This window comes from Lingula anatina, chromosome 3, assembly GCF_051362555.1.
Source record: "Lingula anatina isolate TDL-2025a chromosome 3, LinAna3.0, whole genome shotgun sequence".
NCBI lineage: Eukaryota > Metazoa > Brachiopoda > Lingulata > Lingulida > Lingulidae > Lingula > Lingula anatina.
This window is the reverse complement of record NC_141769.1, coordinates 9490934-9516050: the sequence shown is the minus strand read 5'-3', so window position 1 is coordinate 9516050 and position 25117 is coordinate 9490934. Positions and strand designations below refer to the sequence as shown.

The 25117-nt window shown below is 35.5% G+C and overlaps 1 protein-coding gene across 3 annotated transcripts; it reads left to right on the top strand.

The window, feature by feature from the left end:
• The first annotated feature begins 35 nt into the window (after positions 1-35).
• On the top strand, positions 36-22763 carry LOC106174479 (kinesin-like protein KIF14). 3 transcript variants are annotated; one of them, XM_013556055.2, is made up of 31 exons: positions 36-202; positions 801-1046; positions 1403-1655; positions 2056-2181; positions 3474-3728; positions 4051-4132; positions 4739-4843; positions 5620-5703; positions 6021-6128; positions 6575-6691; positions 7045-7172; positions 7647-7819; positions 8299-8437; positions 8652-8715; positions 8965-9149; positions 9544-9681; positions 9932-10039; positions 13868-14015; positions 14422-14508; positions 14873-14938; positions 15107-15343; positions 15605-15745; positions 15967-16064; positions 16358-16473; positions 16786-16908; positions 17322-17444; positions 17956-18149; positions 18499-18681; positions 19289-19429; positions 19688-19925; positions 20522-22763. In XM_013556055.2, exons 2-31 carry the CDS (start codon positions 827-829, stop codon positions 20914-20916), a joined length of 4575 nt encoding a protein of 1524 aa, XP_013411509.2. In that variant the 5' UTR covers positions 36-202; positions 801-826; the 3' UTR covers positions 20917-22763. The 3 variants fall into 3 exon arrangements, with proteins under 3 accessions (XP_013411509.2, XP_086863623.1, XP_013411513.2); XM_087007497.1 differs by lacking the exon at positions 36-202 and adding an exon at positions 252-396; XM_013556059.2 differs by lacking the exons at positions 36-202; positions 801-1046; positions 1403-1655; ... (12 more) ...; positions 9544-9681; positions 9932-10039 and adding an exon at positions 10949-13609.
• Positions 22764-25117: the final 2354 nt, after the last annotated feature.

Below are 25117 nucleotides of genomic sequence, written 5' to 3'. Positions count from 1 at the left end.
AGTAAAACTTTGCTGATTAAACACGTCTCTCGAATCGTTCGGCCGCAAATTACAAATTGTTGTCCTAAATTGATAAAGTGTACTACATTACCACGCAAAAGACGGAAATAGCCACAATCGTATCAAAATTAGGTCAAATATTTCTGTCAGCCAATCAAATGTCAACCCACTTGGTTCGAAATCTGTGTGATGAAAATGGAGGGTAAGGAGGCAAGGTTTTGTTGACATCCATTACTTTCACGATGACTGCTCTGCTTAGTTGCAGTTAAACTGCTTAATGACTTTGCCAACTCGAAAAAGCACCGAAAACGCATTTGTTTGCACGCTTTATGGCTTAAAGTTTGGAGTTGGTATTGATTTATCAAATTCCAAATTTGGTATTTATAACACATAACAGTAAGTTAACATGTAAAAGAGAAAAATTCTGCAGCCTAAAATATGTACGATCGAGTGCATAGTATATTTATGTATGTATGTTGGGTGTTTTGATAGAAAACAGACAGAAAGATACGTGGTATTCCCTCTGTCACAGTGTTAATTTGTAAATTGGGACCCCCCCCCCCACACACACACACACACACACACGCTGTTTGCAAATGTGCAATGCACACATCAGGTATTCTACGCTGTAGTGCATCATTCAACTTTCCATGTTGCATATCTGGTTGGTAGATGTGTTAAAAGTTGACTTAGTAGTCAACACTGGAGATATATTTTGTTGATAATTAGAAATAGAAGCTACACGTACATGCAATTATTAAATTGCATGGTTCTTGCATGCTATTGATTGTTTTTTTCAGGTATGCCAATAATGTAGAAAATAACAATGTCACATACACCACTGAGAAAAGCAGTATCTAAGAGATTCCTGGAAACCTTCAGTGAATCTGACAGTGAAACCATGGACAAACCATCACCAAAGACTGTGAAATTCAGTGACCACGCAGTAGAGACTTCCTTTGGTGGAACACAAACTCTAGCCAAGCTGAAAGGCCCAGATGGGCAGAAATCTTCATCATCAAAAAAGAAAACTGGAATAACTCCAGGTGAGTGGGGTTATAAACTGACTTTTTTTTGTAATTTTGTGAATTTGTGAGCTAAACACACATACATTTAACTAGCCTGCAAGTTGGATACAAGTACTAGTACAGTAGTTATTTCTCTATCAGTTGTCTATATTATCATGAATTTAATTTTTTGCTCAAGATTTCTCATATGAATTGAGATATGTTATTACATGATTACTAGCTAAACATCCAGTCAGTCAAAGCACCTGAAAGCATGTGCATATTTCATTTTCTAGTACTCAGTAGATGGTCTCATTCAATTTTGTATTCTAAAGTCCATGCCTTATATGCTTGCCACTGGTTACTAGTAATATGTGCATATTTTGTCTCATAAGCACGCACCTCTGCGAGCAGTCTTGCATCCACCCTGGCCCCCCAAGGGACTGGCAGGGGTCCATTACCAACAACAGCATTTTTGAAAACATCGCGGTCACGCAGCTCCTTTGACTCAGCCACGGAGTCTTCTTCTCAAAAAGTGCTGACACCTACCAAGAAGACATCTTTGCCAGAGACCTTCAAGACTCCACTGAGAAGAATAACTTTAGAGAACAGAGTTGTTGGAACTCCAGATGTTCTTATGAGCTCTAGGTAAAGAGACTTTAATCCCAGGATTCATATATGTATTATGTATAATATGAGTATTATATTTTTGCTGATGGGGGAAAGAGCTGCTCTCTATCCTGTTGAGGTGTTTATCCTGCTATTTAATACATAACATGTTTTTTTAGATCTTTTTCTATTTATCTTTAAGCCAATTTCTATTAATTTGAATAGTGTAACAAAACTGAAATTCTTTTTTTTTTTTCTAAAAAAAAATAACCACTGTCCTTTTTCTGCCTTTTCAATTAGAATATATGAAAAGAATATTCTCATATAGAAAAAAATCAGTAGAATATATGAAAAGAATATTCTCATATAGAAAAAAATCAGTAACCACTCACAAAAGAAAAATAAATAAAATAAATAAAAAGTTGAGGACCATTTTCAGGAAGGATGACCTGCAGGTACCTGCCACAAAGTTACCCCGTAGATCCAGCCTGTCTGCCCTAGAGAACTCTGGCGAGGATAGCTGTGGGGTCACTGTGGCCGTCAGGGTGAGGCCATTTAACGCCAGGTGAGAGTCTGAGATTACACATATTAAGATTGCGTAGCATATTGGGAAGTTAAAGCCCTGGTGTTAGAAAGAATTTTGATTTAAGTCTTTTTTCCTTGAATATTAGTTGAGAAATTGTTAAAAGTGACTTGAAATTTTCATGCTTGTAACTAAAGAAGAAAAATTGAAAGAGAGATAGAAGGAAAAATGAAATTATTACCCTTATAAGTTTTTACGAAAAGTTTTTGTTGCAAGTTTTGAAATTTTAGTGTAGATGTTTCATTTGATTGCCACAAAAAAAACTGTGAAGTAGTAAAGATTTAAATTTTGAAATCTTGCCAGATCTATTAATAATTACTGATGAGAAATAATTTGATACACACCTAAGAATAAAAAGAATGACTTAGAAATTTTGTTAATAATATGTAAGACCTTTAATCATTAAAGAATTATTTAGATGATTTGTTATGTTTGCTATGTAAATGATTATAATTTATGGCCCATACCTGAAAATAAGCATAATTGTTATTACTATCAGTTATTATTGTCTTGCAAATTTCTGAAATACACTTTAATGTCAGAATATCAAGTACCCACAGCTGCACTGTGGACACCTTGACTTTGCAACTATTGATTGGTCTGAGCCAAAAGGAGAAACCAGGTTAAACAGTTACTATTGTGCTTACATGCTGTATTGTGTACCAACCTTTGGTCACACTGGCATTGATTTTATTCTGGATACAGACCAAACTCTGCTCTTTACAAGTCTGTTTATACATCAGAAGGGCAACTGTTATTGATATTTCTACCTTGATTTTTTTTTTAGTTTTGCTTTGACTGAATGGTATTTCAGTTTTTACACATCTGATTCAATAAAATATTAATGAGAAGGTTACAAGTAGACTTTTGAACATCCATTTTGAAGACAAATCTGATAAATCAAAGTAAATCTTAAATCAAAGTTTGATTATAAACCAAACTCAAAAACTAGTTAGAAGGTGATTTAGAGTTTTAAGCTATGGATTTTTTGTTTACGAGGAAATCATCAGCTAATATAAGCTGCTTTTGGAGGATTGAGCAATGACTTTTGTTTAGATAAGATATTTTGCTGTAAGTTTTAGTTTTTAAAAATTTTTTTAGAGTAATGAAATCATGAGAATAGTAAATCCTTCTGTTCTTACAGTATGAAGCCGATCATTTCTGAAACAATTAAGATATATGTTTTCAGAGAGGTATATGAAAAATACTTTCTCTTACCAATTTTGCATAGAATTGACCAACCTTACAATTTTTCTTTAATTGATTATTTTCAGAGAACTTGCAGATGATAAGGTACGATGTGTAGTCAAAATGGACGAAAACGAGACCATAGTGACCCAGGAGAACGGACAGGTCAACAATTTCACATACGACTTCTCATTCTGGTCCTTTGACCAAATTCAGGGAGAGTTTGCCAGTCAGGAGTACATATACAATGTCCTGGCCCAGCCCCTGCTGGGGAAGGCATTGGAGGGGTACAACACGTGCCTGTTTGCATACGGACAGACTGGCAGTGGGAAAAGCTACAGGTTTGTTTATTTCATGTGAAAGAGGGATTTTTTGATAAAAACTCCCAATAATATCTTTTATTATTAGACAAAAGGATTAAGTTGGGACTTAAGATGAAATTCAGTTTTCTTTTTTTTTTTTTTTTTTTGTTGATATTTAAATTTACATTTTTTAAAAGTTTTTGATAAAACTGGTTGTTGTGACATAGCTGAATTGTTTATTTTAAGTATTGTTTTCTGAAGAAAAAGATACAGGATGATCAATTGTATAAGACATAATGTAAATAAAAATGAACTTTTTAGATTGGTCTTTAAATTTATTAATAATTATTTTATTTCATAGCATCATGGGCCATGGTGAAGACATTGGAATCATCCCAAGATTTAGTGAAGAACTCTTTGTCAGAATGCAGGATATGAAAGAAGTAAGTATATTATACTCTTTCAATGTTAAATAGCATTTATTGTTAACACATTAATTGTAGTACTATATTCACCTGCCTTATGTTGGATTGTATATACCTTGCGGAAAGTAGACACAAACAGAATAATTTTAAATGTAAGATAAACCTATTTAGAGAAACCATAACATGCATTTTGCTGCACTCTATTTATAATGTCTTAGAAAAATAAGCTTTTCCATCTTAAATAGTCTGGTTAAATATGTAATGCAGCTTGCTGTTTGGTGTGAAAATAAAAAAGATAAAAGACAAGGTGTTGCAATAAGTTGATTGTGTTCAGTGTAACTGGATCTTAGTGGGTAGTTGGAATCGTTTCAGCTTTGCATAAAACAAGTTTGGGTGTTGTTCAGAATGATGGGAAGTTTTCCATCTTGAATGTGGTATACTGTATAAGTGTTTCAGATTGGTTGTGAATTACAAAAGTGAGTAACAGGGTGTGAAATTTAATTTTCATTTCTTCAAAAGTTCCAAGGTTTTATGTTTTCTTTTTGTGTAAGAATTGTGGCTGTCATGTTTATCGGGTTTAAAAGTGCCTAGCTAGATACTGAGTGAGATTTCTTGTCTAATTAGGTCAGCGTGAATGTGGAAATTGGTTTCTATGAGATCTACAACGAAAGAATTCATGATCTTCTGACATCACAAACTACCAAGGACATGGGAGAGAAAAGACCTGGTGTAAGTATGCATGTCATGGAATGAAAGTTAAGTGAATTTTTTGTACTTGGTTTGTTTTTAATTGGACATGATTGTTATTTTCTTCTGTAAACTGCATCTGCAATCTGCAGCATATAACAGGTCACAGGTCCCTATTTCACATTGTTTGAACTTTGTTACTTGTATTTGCAGGAGAAAAATATAACGTTGAGAAATAAAATGCCTGTGAGTGGAGAAATACAGCAGAGCATCCGATTCATGCTTTATTTGTATTATTGTGTACTGTTAAAATTGTATTTGATTTTGATAATATCAACTATGTTCATAACACACTTATGCTAATTTATCAAATTTTGTGTTAATTTAAAATGTGTTTCTATCAGCAAAAGGATTTGGAGATTGACATAGAGGAGATCTTGTTCAGTTTTTGCTTTTGTTTGTCAAGCACTGTTGAAAATTGTGTTGAGGTTTTTCATTGTTGAAGGTTTATGTATTGTAGATTTTTTATATGTGGTAATTCAAAAAAAGGGAAATTTTTGCATTTGTATGTATTATTAGTGTTAAATTATGGTTAAAATCCTGTAAGACATGATTAATATATGGCACTAGATAATGACAACACAAAAATATGGATGTGAATTTTCAACCTGGATGTCTGAAAAAACCTGGGAATTTTTAATAAGTTTGGACCAGTAATGTATCTTTGGTAATGTATGTTTTGATTTTTAAAAATTGTTTCAAATTTTTCACTGTGAAAGACATTAATTTGATATTTTTCTTTACTGTATCAATTTCAGTTGAAAGTTAGAGAACACCCTGTGTTAGGTCCTTATGTGGAGGGCCTCTCATCTCACGTGGTCAACTCCTATGAAGATATACAGGTAAGATTTATTATTGAAAATAATATTTTGTGACCTGGTAGAACAAATTAAGCTAAATTTGTTGTTTTTACCATCTCGCCCCTTTTTGTGTGGCAAGGGGAGGGGAGAATGGTTATATCAGCATAAGATTGTACTTCCTATCTTTCCATCCATTTGCATTTTTGAAAAAGAGACAGACTGGTGTTGGTATCTATTTTTTCACAAGAAGAATCCTGACATAATGGATCCTAGATGGATAAATGGTCTAAATAATATATGCAGCATTTTTTTCCCAAAGAAACATTTGTTCTACAAATCATCTGAATATGTGTTCACAGGGCTGGATTAACCTTGGCAACAAGCAGAGAGCCACTGCTGCCACGGGGATGAACGACAAGAGCAGCAGGTCTCATTCTGTGTTCACCATTGTCATGACACAAACCAGGGTGAGTATCAGAATAATGACATATTAATGCACTTTGCAATGCTGGCCACTTGTGTAGGGCAATTTAACCAGAGTAGGTTTGGTGTCAGACTAGTTTTTGAAAGGATTAGTTTTTAATTGTCATGTCTCATTAGTGGAAATTGAAGTAGTTGAAGTGTAGACTTATGATGTGGTGTTAGAAAGAGTATTTTGCCTGTCATATGTTTTCTTTATATAGACCACTGACCTTTTAAAATGATTATGATAAAGGTTTTCTTATCCAATAGTAGGCAGTAGGCAAGATTTCATCTGGTATGTCTCAAGATGTCATTTGAAGCAAAGGTTTAAAATTTTCAGCAGGAGAGACATTTTTAATTAGTTTATAAATTAAACTGTTGAAAATGTTGGGTTTACTGTTTTGTTTTGTATTAACTGCAGCATAATTTATTATTATTATTTTCTTTTTAGAGTGATACATTGGATGGTGAAGTCCATGAACACTCAACTACAAGTAAAATCAACCTGATAGACTTAGCTGGCAGTGAGAGACAGACTACAGCTAACACATCTGGAGACAGGCTGAGAGTAAGTAGCAAAGGGCTTGTACAAAAGCTCTTAACTTCTTGGGTTAAGCGACTAAACATAGGCTACTAAAAACGGATAGCTGATTATGTAGAATCAACTGCATTATTTATAATAAGAGCTTTTGGGAATGATGGGTCCATATTAATTGTACTTGACATATCCAAATGGGCTGCTATCACCACCTTGAGCAAAAGTCGTCATCAAGAAAGCACCACTTCATTAAAAGACTGATAAAAGGAGTAAAGCAACCTCTAGGTTCTTTGTGGACTACGAGTACTTCTCAGTAGTCTTAGGTTTGAGCACAAAAAATTACTGAATCTTAACTACATTTCATCTATGTGCTTTATTTCTAGGAAGGTGCAAACATCAACCGCTCACTGCATGCCCTGGGGAAGGTGATCTCCCTGTTGTCAGAGCAGTCTATGAGTTCCAAGAAGAAGAAAACACTGTTCATACCTTACAGGGACTCGGTGCTGACATGGTAGGTCCATTGAGATCACATTGTGACACCCTGGACCTGTTGAACAAGACGTCAGAAGATTTTGGACTGTTTTAAGACTACTTTGTAATTGGCATAATGAAGTTGGTCTTAAAGAATCTTGTGAATTCAGGGGTTGTGGTCATGGCAAAGGCAATGAAGAAATCAATGAGTGGAGATATTAGATCAACAGTTGTTGTTAATAAAAAAAATACAATGTTACTGCAAGCCTGATTGTATTGAAATAGATGATGGGAGGGGAAGGCTGGTTATCGTGATTGTTTTTTATCTGGTAAATTCCATCATTTAATTTATTTAGCTCATCAATTACATAGTGGAGAAATGAGAGTAAAGGTTACTTTCAGGTCACTCCAATAACAAGAATCCTCCATTTTCCACTCCGGGGGAAAAGCATCATGTTTTTGATTTTCTTTATATATAATTTCAAATAATCAGAAAGTCTTGCCACTATTTCAGGATGTTGAAGGAGAGCCTTGGTGGTAACTCTCAGACCGCCATGATAGCCACTATAAGCCCCACCAACTATTACGTAGAGGAGACACTGAGCACACTGCGCTATGCCAAGCAGGCCAGGAATATTGTCAATGTTGTCAAGGTCAATGAGGATCCTAAAGCAAGAATTATAAGAGGTTGGTATTAATTCTCATGATCTGTGTGTTGTTGTTGTTGGTGGTGGTGGTGTTGGTAGGGAGAGTATGACTGGGCATATCCTTGATATACTAGTAAATATAATAGTAAATATAAGAAACATAAATAAGTTTGCATTTTATTGTGACAGTTTAGATTGAAATCCAGGCAGGTATGAGTAATTTTGCATAGGGGTATTCAAACTGCCTGGATTTTCATCACTGTGAAATGTACAATTGCCATGACAAATGAAATAATATTTTATTTGTATATGAATATTTATTTTATGCAATGTCTTCCTGTAATAAGATATTTGTCACATAGATGTTTTAAAAGTTTCATCAGTTTGGTGAAATATAGAAGCAAAAATACTATTTGATTGAAATATCTCATGTGAGTAATTTTTCGGCAGTTTGTGACAAAAGGGTATTATTACTATAAAGATATTTGTAACTTGAAAAAAAATTAATTGTTTGTTCAGAATTGAGAGCAGAGATTGAGAAGCTACGTGCCAAGACAGGAGTGATGGGAGAGGAGGTGGTAGATGCCAGCCTGGCAGAGGTAGCTGCACTGAAGGAACAACTGGTCATTAAGGAAAAAGAGATGGCAGAGGCTACAAAGTTAGTATTCACCAGGTTCATGCTTCTGCTAATTTTTTCAGCAGTTGCTTACGATGACTTTATTTTACTTTCAATTAAGTTGTATTATGTCACATTTTATTATGTTTCGCTACTGCTTTCTTGGTAGTTGGAAAAGGCTAGATTTGTAGTTGAAGAATTCATACTGCATTATAGCTTTGTTTCAGTAATATTTGTTTTGTCTTTGTACTTGCAGGTCTTGGCAGGAAAGGTTAAAGAGGTCTGAAGAGAAAAAGCTAGAGGAATCCAGACTGCTGGAGGTATGGTTGATATCTGATTATATTTTAGGATTTCAGTTGAGTCTTCATAATTTCAAAATAGATCTTTAACTGCAATGGGGTTGTGATGATTAAGTTGTCAGGTTTTGAAAGAAATAATCAATCAGCACTCTTTTTTGGTCGGTGTTATGTCATAAAAACAGTTTTGAAATGGCAATTCATGGAGAGTTGGTGAGTTTTTCCAAAATGATGGTAAAATCTCTCTTAAAGTCATGCACTGTTTATTTATAGAAATCTGGTGTGGCATTGAAAATAGACAACAGCATGCCTAACCTTGTTAACCTGAGCGAGGATGCGCAGCTGTCTGAACTGCTGCTCTATGTCATAAAGGAAGGTCAGACCAAGGTGGGGCGACAGAAGGAGAAGTCTAAGCATGACATTCAACTCCAGGGGGCGCTGATAGCAGATGATCACTGGTAATTTATTAACTGTTTGATAGCCTAAGTTCCACTCGACCTCGATAATGCAATTTCTCTCTATATGAAAATCTTATTCTAGACTTTGCAAAATAAGACTTTTTTTTTAATGAACCTTCTTTAATTCTCATGCCAATCCTTAAAAACAGTAAGATACAAACAAAAGAAGAAGAAACGGGAATACAACATCTTTGATATAACACTATATAATCATATATGATCATTATGTTCAGTCATTTGAATAGTTGAAGAAAAACAATGGAAGTCAAAATGAATAGTCACACTATTTCTAAATTCAGTCATCTTGATATGATTCAGTATTAGAAGTCTTCTGGGTATAGATTAATAGAAGATTTTATTTGTTGCTAAATCACAGTTTGTTTGTTACTTTCAGCACCATCAATAACGTGGAGTCTGTTATCAGCATCACTCCACATCAGGATGCCCAGACATTTGTCAATGGTGAATTAATAACGGGTCCGACCATTCTCCACCATGGGGATAGGGTTATCATGGGGGATCACTACTTCAGGTTGGTATGAAGATGGCTGTGGTTTAATTTACATATTGTACCACCAGTGCCAGCACTGGCAGTACACATGGTTTTAGTCCAGACCCGTCCTGTCTGCTAGTGCATAGTTGAAAAAATATAAAATTTTATTCAAAAGATTACAGAATTTCACTGTTTCTGTTTTTGAAATTATCGGGACATTGATGTTTCATTGTTACAGTTTGCTTTTGTGTTCAATAAAATTTCTCAAACAAAATTTTTGTGTCTACAGATTCAACCACCCCCTAGAAGTCCAGAGAGGAAGAAAAACTGCCACCTCTGGACAAATACGAGATTTTGAATTTGCCCGACAGGAGTTGATAAAAGTTCAGAATGCAAGGTAGGTTATACTGGTGTGGTTTTAAGAGGTGAGAGAGATGATGTGGAAGCTTTGTTAGTTTTAATGTATTGGCAACAAAAACATTCTCTTTCTTCCCCATCCTTCCCTCAAACAAAATAGTCCATTTAAAATGCACATTGAATGGTGACAGAAGAAAGAATATTCCAATTCTGCCATACCTGTGCAAGGTGTGGTTTCGTCACATCATGCTGGCATATTTTTACCTCCAGTGCCTTATTTATTATGCCATTAATCAGCTATCGATCCATTAATCTTACTACCTTTTAATCAGACAGCTGATTCTGTGTATAAACGTGCATTAACAATGGCTTGTATTGGAACAGTGGAGAAAATTATTGATTTCCTTCCGTAATGACATCAAAGTATTATAGTGACATAGAAGGATCTTGTATGAAACCAGAGACCACATGAAGAGTGCCTTTACCAAAATAAATAAAAAAATATATAAAAAAAGTAAAATAAATAAATTATAGATAAATAACAAATCTATGAAAAATATTAAAAGACCCAATTTTAGTTAAATTTTCAATTACTTATTTCCCTCTTAATCAATTATATATCCTGTAAATATCTTGTTGGCAAAGATAATGATTTAAATTGGTTGGCATTCATTATGTTTTGATATAACTCCATTTCGGATGCAGCAATTACATGCTTCTTGGGAATAATGAAAAACTTCTAATCTGGTGAAGTTCAGTTTTCTTTCTTACTGTGATTATCAGGCATGTAATGCTCTGCACAAGACCTGTAAACTCATTCACTGAAAAAGTTGTCTTGTTAGATACTAAACTATTGGTCCAGGAGTAAAAATAGCTTTAAATTTAGATGTATAAAAAAACTATTATTAATATTATATTTATACTGTTGTTACAAAATAAGGCTACTTACCATTGTATTTCACCTTGTGTTTTAAGAAAATGTTGATCAGGTTTATATAATAAGGCAGAATTATGAAGAATTATCTGTTTTTCTCTGTAAAAGGTTAAAAAAATCAATGTTGACTAGGTCATTAACGTTTGTGATTGTTGCTTCAAGTAATCAATTTGTCAGAAGTAAATAATATGTCTACAAGCACCCAATCTATTATGAATATGGTTTATTAATGATCGTATTGTCCAATTCTCATTAAAAATTCGACAAACAAATAAAAATCATGCATGTCTAATTTAACACATTTGATTTGCAAGATTACATCTGGTTATATCAATATGAACTATTGATTGACATATTGGTTAATCTCCCTTAGCCATATCATAGCAGGCTTTTTTTCATTACAAGCCCAGTTTATTATTGGATGAAGTATTTTATAACAGATGCCTGAAAAGTCTTTCCATGCTTGTAACAGGCTGAAGCTTGGAGCAGTTTTGGCAACTTGTTGTTTGCCAGTTAATGCATGTTGTAACCTATTCCTGTAAGTGGATATGCCAAGGAGAGCTTAATACATTGAAAATGGTCAACAGTGAAAATAGACGAGACATATTTTTAATGGTTTGAGCACTCATATTGCTTTCAACAGAGACGGCAAAAAAGAACATGAAACTGAGGAGAAGTAGGAGTGCGTCAGATATTTTCAAATCGCTCATAGGAGGGAAAGATGAGCCAGTATCAAGAACAAGTTGTCAGGGTAACAAGAGAAAGGGAGCGGGATTTCTTCAGTGGGTTCCAAGAAAAAGACAGTCTTGCTGTCAGAGTTCTGAGAATCTGGATGAAGGCAACGCTAAAGTTATTGTTAAACAAACCCTTGCAGATGAAGTGGCAGAAATCGAGAATCGTAACCAGGAAAATGAAGGAATGCTTAGCAAAGAAAGCAACGGGTTAGATATTGTGGAGTGGCATCAAGGGAGTGACAGAATTAATGATGAAGTTATTAATTTTGTGAGTGGTATCTGGGAACCTGAAGCTGAATTGTGCTGTTGCCAGGCAAAAGAAAATTTGTTGATTTTGAAATCAAATAGTTCTGGAAAGATGTGTGCGTGTACTAATCAGGTGAAACGAAGTTGGTCATTTAACTTTTAAGGAGGGCACATGTGGCATTGGCATTTTTCCTTCCATGGGAATAGAACAGTTAAAAAGGAAGACTTACCAGTCAGAGGAGGGTAGCTCTAACCAGGACAGTCCAACTCATGTTTTATTTTCAGGTGATAGATCACCTGAAAAAAAAATTGGTGAACGTTGCAGTGACTTTAATACTGCAAAATGTGTTCGTGATGAGGAAAAAGATTTAGAAGTGGAACAAATATCATCAAAATATTCTCACTGCTTCATGAAATCTTTGTCCTTTCCTGGAGAACTCCCTGCAGTTGATACACCTAACTCTCCTTTATTAATTAATCAGAAACAACCCCGGAAATTGAAAAACGGGGAAACGGATTTAATCAGTTGTGTAGCAGGTAAAAACATATTGGAAATAAAAGCTGTAACACAAAAAGGCAATAACAGCAAGCTTGTTAACGGTGAAGTAAAGGAGGATTGCCTGACAGTGTCTAAATTGGAAAAACAGAAATTCAAATTGGCCAATGGCCACCAGCTTGGTGCCAGTAGTCCTAAATGTGTGTCCAAAGATTCATTTTATTTAGAGTCAGATAGAGGGGAAGACGTTCCTGTTATTCAGATGAAAAAGAGAAATTGTCCAGACAGTCCCTCTTTAGACATGGATGATGACCTAGATTTACCCCCACTTATTTTATCAGATGGAGAAGATGCATTGAACAACTATCTTCATGGCAAAGGTACAGTTAACTACTTTACTGGATTAGGAGATGGTAATGAGAATCCTGAGTGGTGTAACAAGAACAAAGGTAAAATTTCAACCAGACGACCAAAGCATCCTGTCAAAAGATCATCCATGAATAAAATACATGTTGATGAAAGTGTGCCAGGAAACCTTGTGCTAAGTGCCCAAAGTACCTGTTTTTGTGATACGATGGAAAATGGTGATTCATCATCCAGTAGAGTGATGTCAGTGGTAAGAAGGGCAGCAGACGCTTTTCTTCGGCTCAGGAAAGGAAAGAAAACAGAAGTAGAGAGCATGATTTGTGGGAAGAAAAAACAAAGGTCTTCTTTTCGTAGTCCCAGGATATTGCCTGTAGTTGGTACAGATGCTGGTGAAAATGATGATGAAACCTCGTGTGTGTCGAAGGTCAAAGTGTTTGATATGTCATTATTTCAAGGAGATACAGAAAAACAGATCTGCCATAAAGCTGTGACTCCCTCTGGTGAGATGCAAACAAATACAGATGACATTGTGTGTGGAAAAGGTGCCAGTGAAACCAGTAGTCCTGATACGCCAGCATTAGAGTCTGGCACTATTTCGAAATCGAAAAAAAGATGCAGGAAGTCAGCTCGAAGTCCTCGCGTTTTACCATTACTGGATTTGGTTTCTCATAATAGCAATATTGAGCCCATAGCTGCTGTGTACAAAGTTTCTCAGAACGAAATTCCTATAAGTGGGAATAATATGACCAAAGACCCAGAAGAGGTTGAAGATACTGTTTGTAAAATGTGCCAAAGAGGTCAGCTTACGGAAACAGATAAAAAATGGCCTTCAAGGTGCTCTTTAACTTTTGTGATTATACTATGACAAAAATTGATAATCTGAAACTGAATGACATTTTATTGAATGAAAAGGATTATTATATATTATTTCATTAATTGTCAAAAGTTCTAGCATCTAAAAGATTGCATTTGTGTCATGCTTATGCTTTTAAGATAATGATCATAAAACCCTTTTATCTCTTATCTTTTTCGTGTTTACATAAATTCAGTGAAGAATAGGAATATTATTTAACTCCACATAATCATTCTCAGGCTACAGAAGGAGTTGGAAGAGGCCCGTAAGGAAGCTCAACAGGAGATGCAGGAAGAGCTGGCTAAGACCCGTAAGGAAGCTGAAAAGGAGCTGAACAAACAGAAACATGGTTATGAAGATAGGCTAGCAGAGCTGGAAAAGGCTTTAGTGAGTATATGGATGGATAGGTGGAGCATGTGTAGACATAGAGTGACATTATTTGTGAAATTTACCAGGTGATGTTTTCACCTCTGTTTGGCTGTTTGATTATTTGTTTGATTTTCAGCAGCCTAACTCAAAATGTTATGGGTAGGGTTTAATGAATTTTTTTGGAGTGGTCAGAAATGGGTTAACTTAAAAATGCTGGTGATCTAGATTTTGATGGTGATTTGGATCCCTGAAATTTTAAAAAGATTCTTCACCATTTTGAGATAGGGCTGATTTGGTAATTTTTGCTTATAACTCCACAAATTATTATTGGCAGAGGCCTGTGATCTCTGAGTGCTTTTCTAGTATTTTTTATTGATTAATTTTCCTTCTTAATCTCATAGTCTTGCATGAATAATTTTTTCAGTATGAGCAGAAAACGGGCAAAGCTCAGGCTGAGAGAGATCACTTGATGGCTAAGGGTGTGATTGATAGACTGGAAGAACAAAAGAGGGTATGTATTGTTGTATTAATTGTTTAATGTGTGCAGGGGAGGGGGGTAGACCTTAATGTAGCAAAATAATTTTGGATAGGGTGCATCTTTTTGGTTAAAAGATATTATTGTGGAAATTTACAGGACAATTATTATTGTTATACATGAAGCTAAGGAGAAAGGTAGATACTTAGTAGGAATAATGGGCTATCAAGCATTGTACAACTTGAATGAAGTGCCATTTTAAGGATGTGTGGATGCATGTCTGCATGTTTGTTATATATGTTTTCTGTTTGTGCACTGATGAAAAGTTGGTCATTATTGCTCTGGTTAAAACACTTTATAACTGGTACAATGGCAAACAAGACTCTACTTAATGTTTTAGCTGCTGGAATCTGAGGTCATCTCTAATAAAAGGAGACAGGAAATGGAAGAAGCTGCCAAGCAAAAGGTAGATATGGGAAACTCGCTGAATGCAGTACAATTAAATTCTCTTTCTAAGCAGTAAAGTAATGTCATTTTCTCACTTTTGTGGAATATTGAACATAGTGATTTTGTTATTTACTATTTATACTTGCCACCTAAGGATTCAAATATATTGCTCAATATCTCTCTATAGCCTGTAGAACCACTTCCTATGGAAAGGTGCAAAATTTTGGATGAACTAGAAAAGGAGAAAAAGAAAATTACCGAAGAGGTGCAACGCCTTGTGGCCATTAGACAGGAGAGAGAGGTTCCAACAGCTCTCTTCACAAAACCTCGTGTTGAGGTCCAGAGTGGACGTGTGGACTTGTATCGAGTTGCCTTACTTCTGAGAGAGGCTAATAAAATTGCACAGTTCTTGAAGAAGAACACAGTAAGTTTTTGATATCATGATGTTCAAATTTTTTTTCATTATTTTGCTATTAAAGGATTAAAAAGTGAACAAAAAAGATTTTTCAATTTTTGTGATGAAAAAGGCTTGGTTAGAACATTTGCTTGTTTTGTTTCAGTCAGTAATGCTGCAAGATTAATTTTTTTATTTTGAAACTTAAAGCCACCTTTTTTATCAGCATTACCTTTTCCATTTGAACATATTGAATGTAAGATATGTGTTAAAAATTTCCAATCCTTTTAGGTGTTCAACAGAGAAGACATCACCAAAGATGGTGAAAACCAGATTCTGGTGAAAGTCAGCAACAAGAAGTTGAGCATCAGTACCTTTTGGACATTGCAGAAGTTTGAGGCTAAGTTAGTACAGATGAGAGAATTGTATCAGGTATGCTGTGGCCCTGGAATAAATTGTGTACAGACCAAAGACATTACTTTTGTTTATGGATAAATGTCTTAGACTTCGTATTTCAAAGTTGTTAAGACTCTGTGTAATAGGTGCTTATTTTGATTATTTTAAACAAGAATGTTTGTTAAATTACAAGATGATACATATTATTATTTTTAATTTTATAAAATGATGATAGTTTTATTCTTAACTTGACACAGGGTGAATCTGAAAGTGCAGCAGAAGATGTTTTCTATGACCCCAATGACTGCTGGGAAAAAGATACCAGACTCAATTCAACCTCTGACTCTCCAAGGGTGTAAGATATATAATTATGCATTTTGTCAAACACTACAGTCTTCTTCTTTTCGTTTGTGATAGATTTAATTTGAAAAGCAGCACACAAATGTGCAGTCTTTTTTGTCAGTGTTTTTACTTTTATAATCTATATGTATCGGACAGACTGGAAATGTTTCTAAACCAAACAGTAATTTATTGGACTGGTAGATTTATTATACATAATTATGTAAAATAAATTTTGAATATAAATTTTGTCTGATAACAGAAACTGTGTTAAGCACAGTGTTAATGATTTTCTCCCTTTGTTGACAGGTTAGACTGTTTAAATACCAGCATGAGACAGAGGATGTCTTCCCGGGACAGTATACGCCAGTCTTTAGCCTCCTTCTCTGGTAATACAAGTCTCCTGAATACTACGCTCAAATCAGGTATTAGAGCTGTGTCTTGATAATGTCTTTTTTAACTGATTATTTTTGTTTTATTTGCATTCATTGTGTATCTTATCTTTGCCAGATGTTTTGAACCATATGTGAACCCTTGCGTTTGAGCTCAAATTTAATTTATTTCATTTAGCACAATTTGTAATGAAATTGTGATTCATTTCTTTAATATCTCTTGGAAAAATTGATAAACTTAGAATGCTATCTCCCCAAAAATTGCATCTTTAAGAAGTAGAGAGATTGCTGCTGTATATGGTTCTTTACATTATTTTTTCATTGTGATGATTCTGTTGGTTTTAGTGTCAGTTTCCAGTGCTAAGAGTTCCAGTACTTCCAGTGTGGATCCACTCCTAAACCCCCCACCCCCTACCACCTTTGCTGTCATCAGAGATTTCATCTCAATGGACATGGAGAAATTACAGGGTAAAACTTTCCTTTTCTTTCCCATAATCTTGCCTTAATTTATAACTTAATCATCACCATTGCATTTAGTGTAGATAGTGAATCAGCAGTACCTCTGGTTTAACCACTGTGAGTTTTTCAATCATGTAAAGAAATACCCTGGGTGTTAGAGTTGTCAGATAGTAGATTGGTCAAGTTCTTGTGATACTGAGTCCTATTTAAAATAAGTCTCAAGGAGATTTTGACCATAAGCTACAGTAACAAGTTGCTGATTTATTTCCCCCTCTCTGTGATTTTTACATAACATAGTTTATTTTCCTTTATTTCTTATTATTTTGTTAAATATGAAGTATGCTCCACTTCTGTGTCTTGGTTTTGATTAGTCTTTGTGTAACCTTAAAATTTATGAAAAGAAATATTGTCTTCCCATTCAGATTGGTCTGTAGTTGAGACTCACCCTGACAAAATATTGCGAGACTGTGACTGTCTCAAGGTTGCCGTCGCAACGTTACTAGAGGCCTATAACAAACTTAGTGAAAGTGAAGACATCAGCAAAGGTATGCTTAAGGTTTCTTACAGGACTAAGGTATATCTCAAAAGAACAGGTTCAGTATATTGCATCTGCCAGGTGATAAAGATTTTTTTCTTTGTGCTCCATTTTCTTACTGTTACTATAATGAAATAAGGTTTTAATTCTTCAGGATTGTTGGATTTACATTTTTTCAAAGATTTAGAGTGCTAGTACCTCTCTTTTCATATTTTAATCATCAAGACATATTATGACTGTATTTAACATCTGATTTTTTTAGAAGAGTAGAATGAAATTTGTAACATCTGTGTTTTTGGTCAATTTTCACATTAATGTTATTTTAATGTTGTTAGAGTATTCATGAATTTAAGCTTTCAGAAGACTTATATTGTACCACATATCAAAGCAATATTCAGATAAAGTCTGCCATGGATGGTGGATAAGACATTTAACTCTTCTTCTGTTCATTCCAAGAGCATTGTGATTTATTTTCATTAAAAGAATCCGTTGATATGCTTCTTCTTTATGTCATCTTCCAGACGACTTTGTGAAGTCAGAAGTTGCCTGTCTCAGCAGCATCCAGATCAAGTCGGCCATGGATCGTCTGGTGGCCACCAGTACCATGTGGTTCGCCATGTACCAGCAGATAGGGTCATCGCTGATACAAGAGACTACCAAGAGAATGATGACACTGATACGGAGCTTGGGGAATAACATGGTGCTTTTTCTGCAGGTGAGTGTTTTATAACCTCCACTATTTTGACTTTGAAAGAAATTTCACTGAATTTGATGAAGGTAGTTACCCTGAATTTTATTTTATTTCAATTTTTTTATTATAGTATATATAAAGGTGTTTGAATTCTGGCCTGTAATTCTTTGATATACAAAATGCATATCGCATAGAAGTAATATATCATTTGTATATACCGTAATTTTGTATCATTTTTATGTGTAACAACTTCATCTCTTTTCGCTTTGATGAATATAATCTATTTAACATTTTTACATTTTCAACATAAATACATTGTAATGAGAATCAACATGATAAAGTCTATAGATGAAAGAAAAATGTGGTTTTCCAGGGATGTGAGTTTGACATAGACACTATGGTGCAGCAGTCTTCAGCCCAGATCCTGGAGGTCATTTTCTCCATTTGTAAACTCTGTGGAGAGCTGTCGCTGGCCACGGATACCAGCCTCGTGACCCTCACTGATTACGAGGAGAGAAGTGGTGACTTGGAAGAGGAGCCGACTTCGGAGAATAAAGTAAGAATAAGACAATGAATTTATTGACCTTTGCTGAATGCAATCAGATTAAAAGAGTGACACACCTCTTGTTTTCCACGTACTCTTAAAATCACCAACGTTTCTTTATTTTACGGTAAAGTGCCATGAATTTCGAACGGCTCTTGAATTTCGAATGATCTTAAAATCGGCCGTCTGGAGTTTTTTCTGGACCATGAATTTCGGCCAGAATGATCTTTTCCCAAATTTAATTATTTTCTACTGTTCGAAATTCATGGCACATTACCGTACTCAACACTAGGAGAGGATGTGTTAAATTATAAATCTGACTGCATTCAGTGAGTATCCCTGTTGATGTGGTGTGCAGTAGCTAGGTCAATAAATTCATTGTGAATGGCCCCATATTTGTTTGGCCACAGTCAGTTATTATATTTCTAACAAAAAAGGTGAGGAATAATGCTTTTCATATTTTTCAAAGAAAATTTGGCAAATATTTTCTTGTAATGTAGTTGTGTTAGCTAGATTTCAGTCATAATTTGTATGGGTTATGTGTGTGAGTGTGTTTGTGAGAAAGGTAATGTGCTAAGTGCTTGTTTTAAAATCTAATAATTTATTTTCAATGTTGCAGCTTGGACATGACATTCGTCAAGTCTTCCTAACTGGTTGTGATGTGTTCCTGGACAAGACTATCCAGGGGGGTCTGCGTAGTCTGGAGGAGTGCGAGATTAATGTGCAGACTTTGGCTGAAAACCAGAACACAAACCAACAGGTAACTTTGTTGAACAAGTGAAACTTAATTTGTTAAACAGGAAACCTGCTATGTACAGACATTCTTGTTAACCATGTACCTATGATTTCCTTGATTCTCAAAATTAATTTACAAAAATTATACTTATTTTTATCACCCCCACACACACACACACACACACACACACACACACGCACACACACACTTCAAAAATGAAAATGATCAGCTTGGAATATGAAATATGCTTCCTTACTTATATTTCATTCATTTTGTTTTCAGCTAAGTGGAGACATACTAAAGCATGTGGAAATAGTTGCTGCATCTGCCAAAATTCTACTACAGAAAGGTCAAGAGGTTCAGGTAGAACTGGACTCCACCTTGAGAGAAAGTGTCAACAACAAGGCAGAAAACTTTTATCATCTCAGCTACAAGCGTTCCCAAAAACTCATAGCCAATGTTAGCAGTTTGGTGGATGGTGTATCACTCATGGTGCAGGCTACAGATGCTCTGGCAAAGGGTGAGTTTTTTTTTTTTTAATTGAACATTATGTTAGTTTGTCAGCTTGACTATTGATTTGACTTTGAAAAAGACTGACTATGATACCACTAATAAACTGTCAAATTTTGTTAACCTTTTTTTTTTTTTTTTTTTTGAGTTGACTCACTTGGTACGTAAATTTTATGCCCTCCCCCATAAAAAAAAAGAAAAAAAAAAGGTGAAATCTGTCAGTCTTTATAATGTTATTGGTTGTCTAACATGCCCCATGCCCTAGGCCTGCAGACTGAACATACTGCAACTGCCCGAGTCCATCAGCTTTAGCTGGCTCATAATGAGATGTCGTGGATTTTGCCAACATTGTTGTAAATAACCAAATCAAAATTTAGCTCTTTGACATCAATGATTTAAATGTGTGTGCACCGTATCATGAGAAATTATACAAGGGATTATAGAAATGCAATGAGATATTTCATTTAAATAATAGAAAAGCCATGCATTAACATTTTGTCATAGATTAAATTTTTTACACGTAGTTCATAATAACAGAATGCCAAAGATGAATAAACCATAGAAATTGTAATTATTAGAGTCACTCATTGTGAAATATTTCTCCAGGTTCTGATGGAGATTTAAGGAAAATCCAAAGAATTGCAGACCTGATCCAGAAATCTACCAACAGACTTGTGGCCTGTTCTTCCTCAACTGCCGAATCTCCTGCCTCCGCCATGACTGACAACCAATCAGAAACTTCAGATTTTTCAGTGCTGAGTGACTCTCAGAATGAACAGATGGAGATTGCAGCACAAGAAGTGAAACTAGCAACAACCGCTCTAGCAGATTACATACAGAAAACTCTGAAAAATGACACCTCTTTTGGGACTCCCAGTAAAGTTAAACGAATGCTCCCTGTGTCGCCAGAGAAATTGGTCAGACCTTCTTCCTCTCCAAACCTGCAAAACAAGACAGCATATATACGGAAAAATCTTTCATTAGTGGATATGAATAAGTAGGCTTTGTTTAAGTGTAAGGTGTGTTTCTGGAGCTTTCTCATAGAAAATTTGATATTAAAATATTTACGGTTAGAGGTTGCTGGTATCAATTCAAATACTGAACTGTGTCATCACTCTCAGTTTGGGGTACTTGAACACTTTTGTAAACAAGTTGTGTATATATTTCATCAAACATAGATGTAAGAAGTCATTTTGTAATTTAATAACCATGGAGTGAAAGGCAGTATAGTGTGTAAGGAAATTTCTGTGATAGGAATGCCTGAATGTGACTTTGTTGTCTGAAGATTGTCAATAGTTCAGATGTATTTTTACCGTCTTTGTTCTCTTAGGCATTTAGAGAGTTGATTGATAATGATTCTGGTATCCACTTCCTGGAGTGAGAAAAAGACTGACATAGATGATGAAAGATTTTAAATGATACTAAATGGAGTGACAGCACCATGGTAGCAGATAATACCAAAATTACATAATCAGATTGTTAATGGAAAACATGGTGTCTTCCTGAATGACAGAAAAAGAAAAATATTCTCCTCTTCTATAATCTTAAATTGTATCATTATATTTGTGTTAAAGGTTTGTATCCTGACTCATAGTTGCAGATGATTTTGTTATTGTCTAGTGCTTGATGAAAAATGTATTCATTCATTAATTTATTCAGCTAAATCATTACATCATTTTCTGGTCTGCCAAATACAGAAGTGACTCAGACGGATGCTTTGACTGATTCTAAAGGTGGATAATGACAATATCTATTTTATTATGTGCCATTCTTCCTGTTATTGACAAACGCCATACCTTTATAACTAACATAATTATGACATACAGCGTAAGTGCTTGATTCATTGTACTGTTTGCTAGATATGTCTGTAAATCGAGGCTCACACTTAGGCCCCATTCAGAATGGGGAACTAACTAGTCCGAGGGTCAAATATGGCTGGCCCACTTGAATACTTCGGGGTATCTATTTAGTGTCTATTAGTGGATTAGACTGCGAACTTTGTAGTGGATCGACATATTTAACCCTCGGACTAGTCGGTCCCCTATTCTGGATGGAGCTTTAGTCATGAGTTAAATCTGTCGAAACTAGTGTTGGTCAGCATGTTGCTGTCACTTGCATTTATACATCAAAAAGATAATTAAATACTCACAAAAAACAGGGCATTACTTTCTCAGTGCCACACTTAAGACGAAGAAGGCCGAAATAGGTTTTCCCTCTGTACGTAAATTTTGAGTTTAATTATTGTCTTTGCATACGCAAGGGGGTTGAACTTACACGAGGTGGAAGTACGGCGAGTAGATTTGGTGACCATTTCAATGCACTATAAAATCGGGACATAGGTTTACTCGTCATATTATGGGCACGTTTGGGGGGAAGAAAGGCATACAGGTAAGGAACATGTGCAGGCACTTGGTGCAATTGCCATTTTAAGCTTACTGTGTGTTTAAGAAACACAATTCTATTATCAATCTACCCTACGCTTGGGAGTCTAACCCCTTTGATACGTAAGAGGACACAATGTAAGCACTCGCCTGGCTACTCGACGTACTTTCGGTTTGGGAGTTTACCCCCAAGTTTGAATTCAACATGAGTACATTCGTACTACTTTCTCTTACATTCATCTTACTTTGAGACAAAATGGTATGTTATTTTGATATTCTGAAAAGTGTAATCTCACAACATAAAAATGTATGATGTTTGTTATTTGTGCTGCTTACATGTCGATTCATCATTCCGTATATTTCATTATAACGTACTACGCTTCGTGCATTACAATGTAAAGCTAATTCGATTTGCAAATGAAGGTTAAGGTAATATCATAGAAATAATTTTTATATGTTAAAATGCATTCTCTGTGTTTAATTATGCTCATAAAGGTATGCTACCCACGTCAAGTTTTACAATTCGTTTATTTCTTCGTCTTAATTTCTCCGTACCATGTACATGTCCTGCAACGCCATTTCCCTATTCAAACCTTAACACGAATAAACATCCTCAAAATGAGGGTTCCTCATTGTCGATATGTCCTTATGAAATGTACAAAAAGTCATGCTGGCCAGTCATTTAAAAGTAAGAACTAAATTATTTAAAGCATGTAATCCGTGTGCATAGACGGGTCAAGTACGAGGAAATAGCTTTATTGTTTTTACGGGTAAAATCTTTTTTTAGGTTAAGCGGCAACGACACATATGCGGCAAAGTAACCATTGGATGGTCAAAGCAAATTGCTGTTAGCAACACGACGGGTTTTCCCATAGGACATACAACACGAGTTCAGTTCTTTTTTCGACTGCTTGCTGCATTCCTCGTCAATCCCAAAGATTGGTTTATTGGGAACTCGGAGTAATACGTGTAATACCAATACCAACTTGTTTACGAGCATTATTTTTCTGATTTTGACAAAAAGTTTTGCTTGTTTCAGGTATCACGCGACAAACAATTCATGCAATCATTTGAGCACTACTGTGCAATGGTGGTTGTCGTATTTTACTACAAATATAAGCTTCCGCTAATGTCTGACTCGATTTGGCAAGCCGGTATATTTATCGATTCGTCCGCACCTGTTTGTTTCAGGAACGACTTGCAGACATTGCGCCTTGAGTCCAGAATCCTATTAATATCCGGTTATTTATTTGTATGTCTGATGAAAAAAGAACCCTTTCCTAGTTAGTTAGGGCGAGAACCTTTGTGTTAAACATTATGGCTCGGTCTGTCATTTGTGCCATTTGTTGTTGCAAATTGCCACAACATTATTATTGGGAGGTGGTGTAACACATTTGCGCGTGCGCGGCATTCCATCAACACCTGTTCGATGTACATGTAGCTGGAATGGATGGATGTGGTTAAGGATGGTCGGTGTGTATGTGCGTGTGTGTGAGGGGGTAGGCTTCAAGTTTGCTTAATAAAATATTCGTTGGTTTGGAATCTGAGAGCACCATGAGCGCACGTAATGGTCCGGATTTTATGTAAGAACGCCGAGTCTTGAACAGACCAAACTTATACATGATCGAAGATGATGCAAAACAAAAACATATTGAAAAAAAGCGTTTGATGTTTGACTTACGCCATATCCTCTTCATGATGGGAGAAAAATACATTATTCTACCCACTTGTCCCTCTAAAGTGCCATTAAGTTAGCAACACGACGGGTTTTCCCATAGGACTAGCAGTAATGGATGAGGTTCATGCGCTCTAAAAGCGGCTGAGATAATGAAAGTACTACATCATGTGGCACATTTCAAAGCTGCAGTTCACCAAGGCATCGTGCTTAATGCATGATTGAGTATGTTGCTTTGATCCATAAGCAAAGCATGTAGTAGCATTATGCAAAGGTGGGGCAATTAATATTGCTTTGTCTGTTAAGTATTTAGAACCGGTAACAGCCGAGGGGGAGGGGGGGGGATGCCACGTCTTGTCTTTTGCAAAAGTTAAATAAATCAATAGAACAGAATAAAATAAAAATGATAATGAAATACGAAAAAGATGATGAAAATTAAAGGCAAATGCAAAAAACAAAACACAATTAAGAAAAAAAACATTTGAAAACATTTACGAACAAAACTCTATATGTTACAACAACACAAAACTTATTTCATGAAGTTGGAGCAATGAACGATCGTTTCTTGTAAAAGACCATAAAAAGCATTGGTCCGCTGTTACATACCACTGCCATTATACAAAACACGATATAAAAGCAATATAACGATGACTATGGCTTTCCGAATGGGAAAAGATTGATTGCAGCCTTGCGTTACCAAGGCACATTGTTCTGTATTTTGTACGTGCATGTAAGTGAAAGCAGCTGAATCTTACACTGAGTCGTTCATAAAGTTAAATGCAGTCTTGAGGGCCACTTTGCCATTGTTCTACTGCGAACACTATTTCATTTGCTCAGAATTTGACGCTGCCGTTATATAGTTATCTAAACCCACGGCTCTTCCTCCGAAGTAGTATTTTAAAATACGGAGAAATTATAGGTACGATTTGCACTACTTCTGTAGGTCTTGTACCAGTTGTTCTTTTCAGTAAAGTTTTACCATTTCGCCAAAAAATGGTGGTGGGGGATGTGTGTGTGTGTGTGTGTGTGGGGGGGGGGGGGGGGGGGGGTGAACGCAACCTTTTGGTTAGAAATTGTGCCTCCTATTTTAATCTGTGGGTTATGGAATCTTACAATGGATCACAAAAAGGAGTTGCTGTAGTAATT

What these genes read in the sequence shown, in the direction of transcription:
- LOC106174479 (XM_013556055.2), top strand. Translation starts at nt 827, where the DNA reads ATGTCACATACACCACTGAGAAAAGCAGTATCTAAGAGATTCCTGGAA. An exon ending in GAATGCAGGATATGAAAGAA is followed by an intron (nt 4,133 to 4,738) that starts GTAAGTATATTA and finishes TTGTCTAATTAG; the next exon opens with GTCAGCGTGAATGTGGAAAT. An exon ending in AGATGAGAGAATTGTATCAG is followed by an intron (nt 15,746 to 15,966) that starts GTATGCTGTGGC and finishes AACTTGACACAG; the next exon opens with GGTGAATCTGAAAGTGCAGC.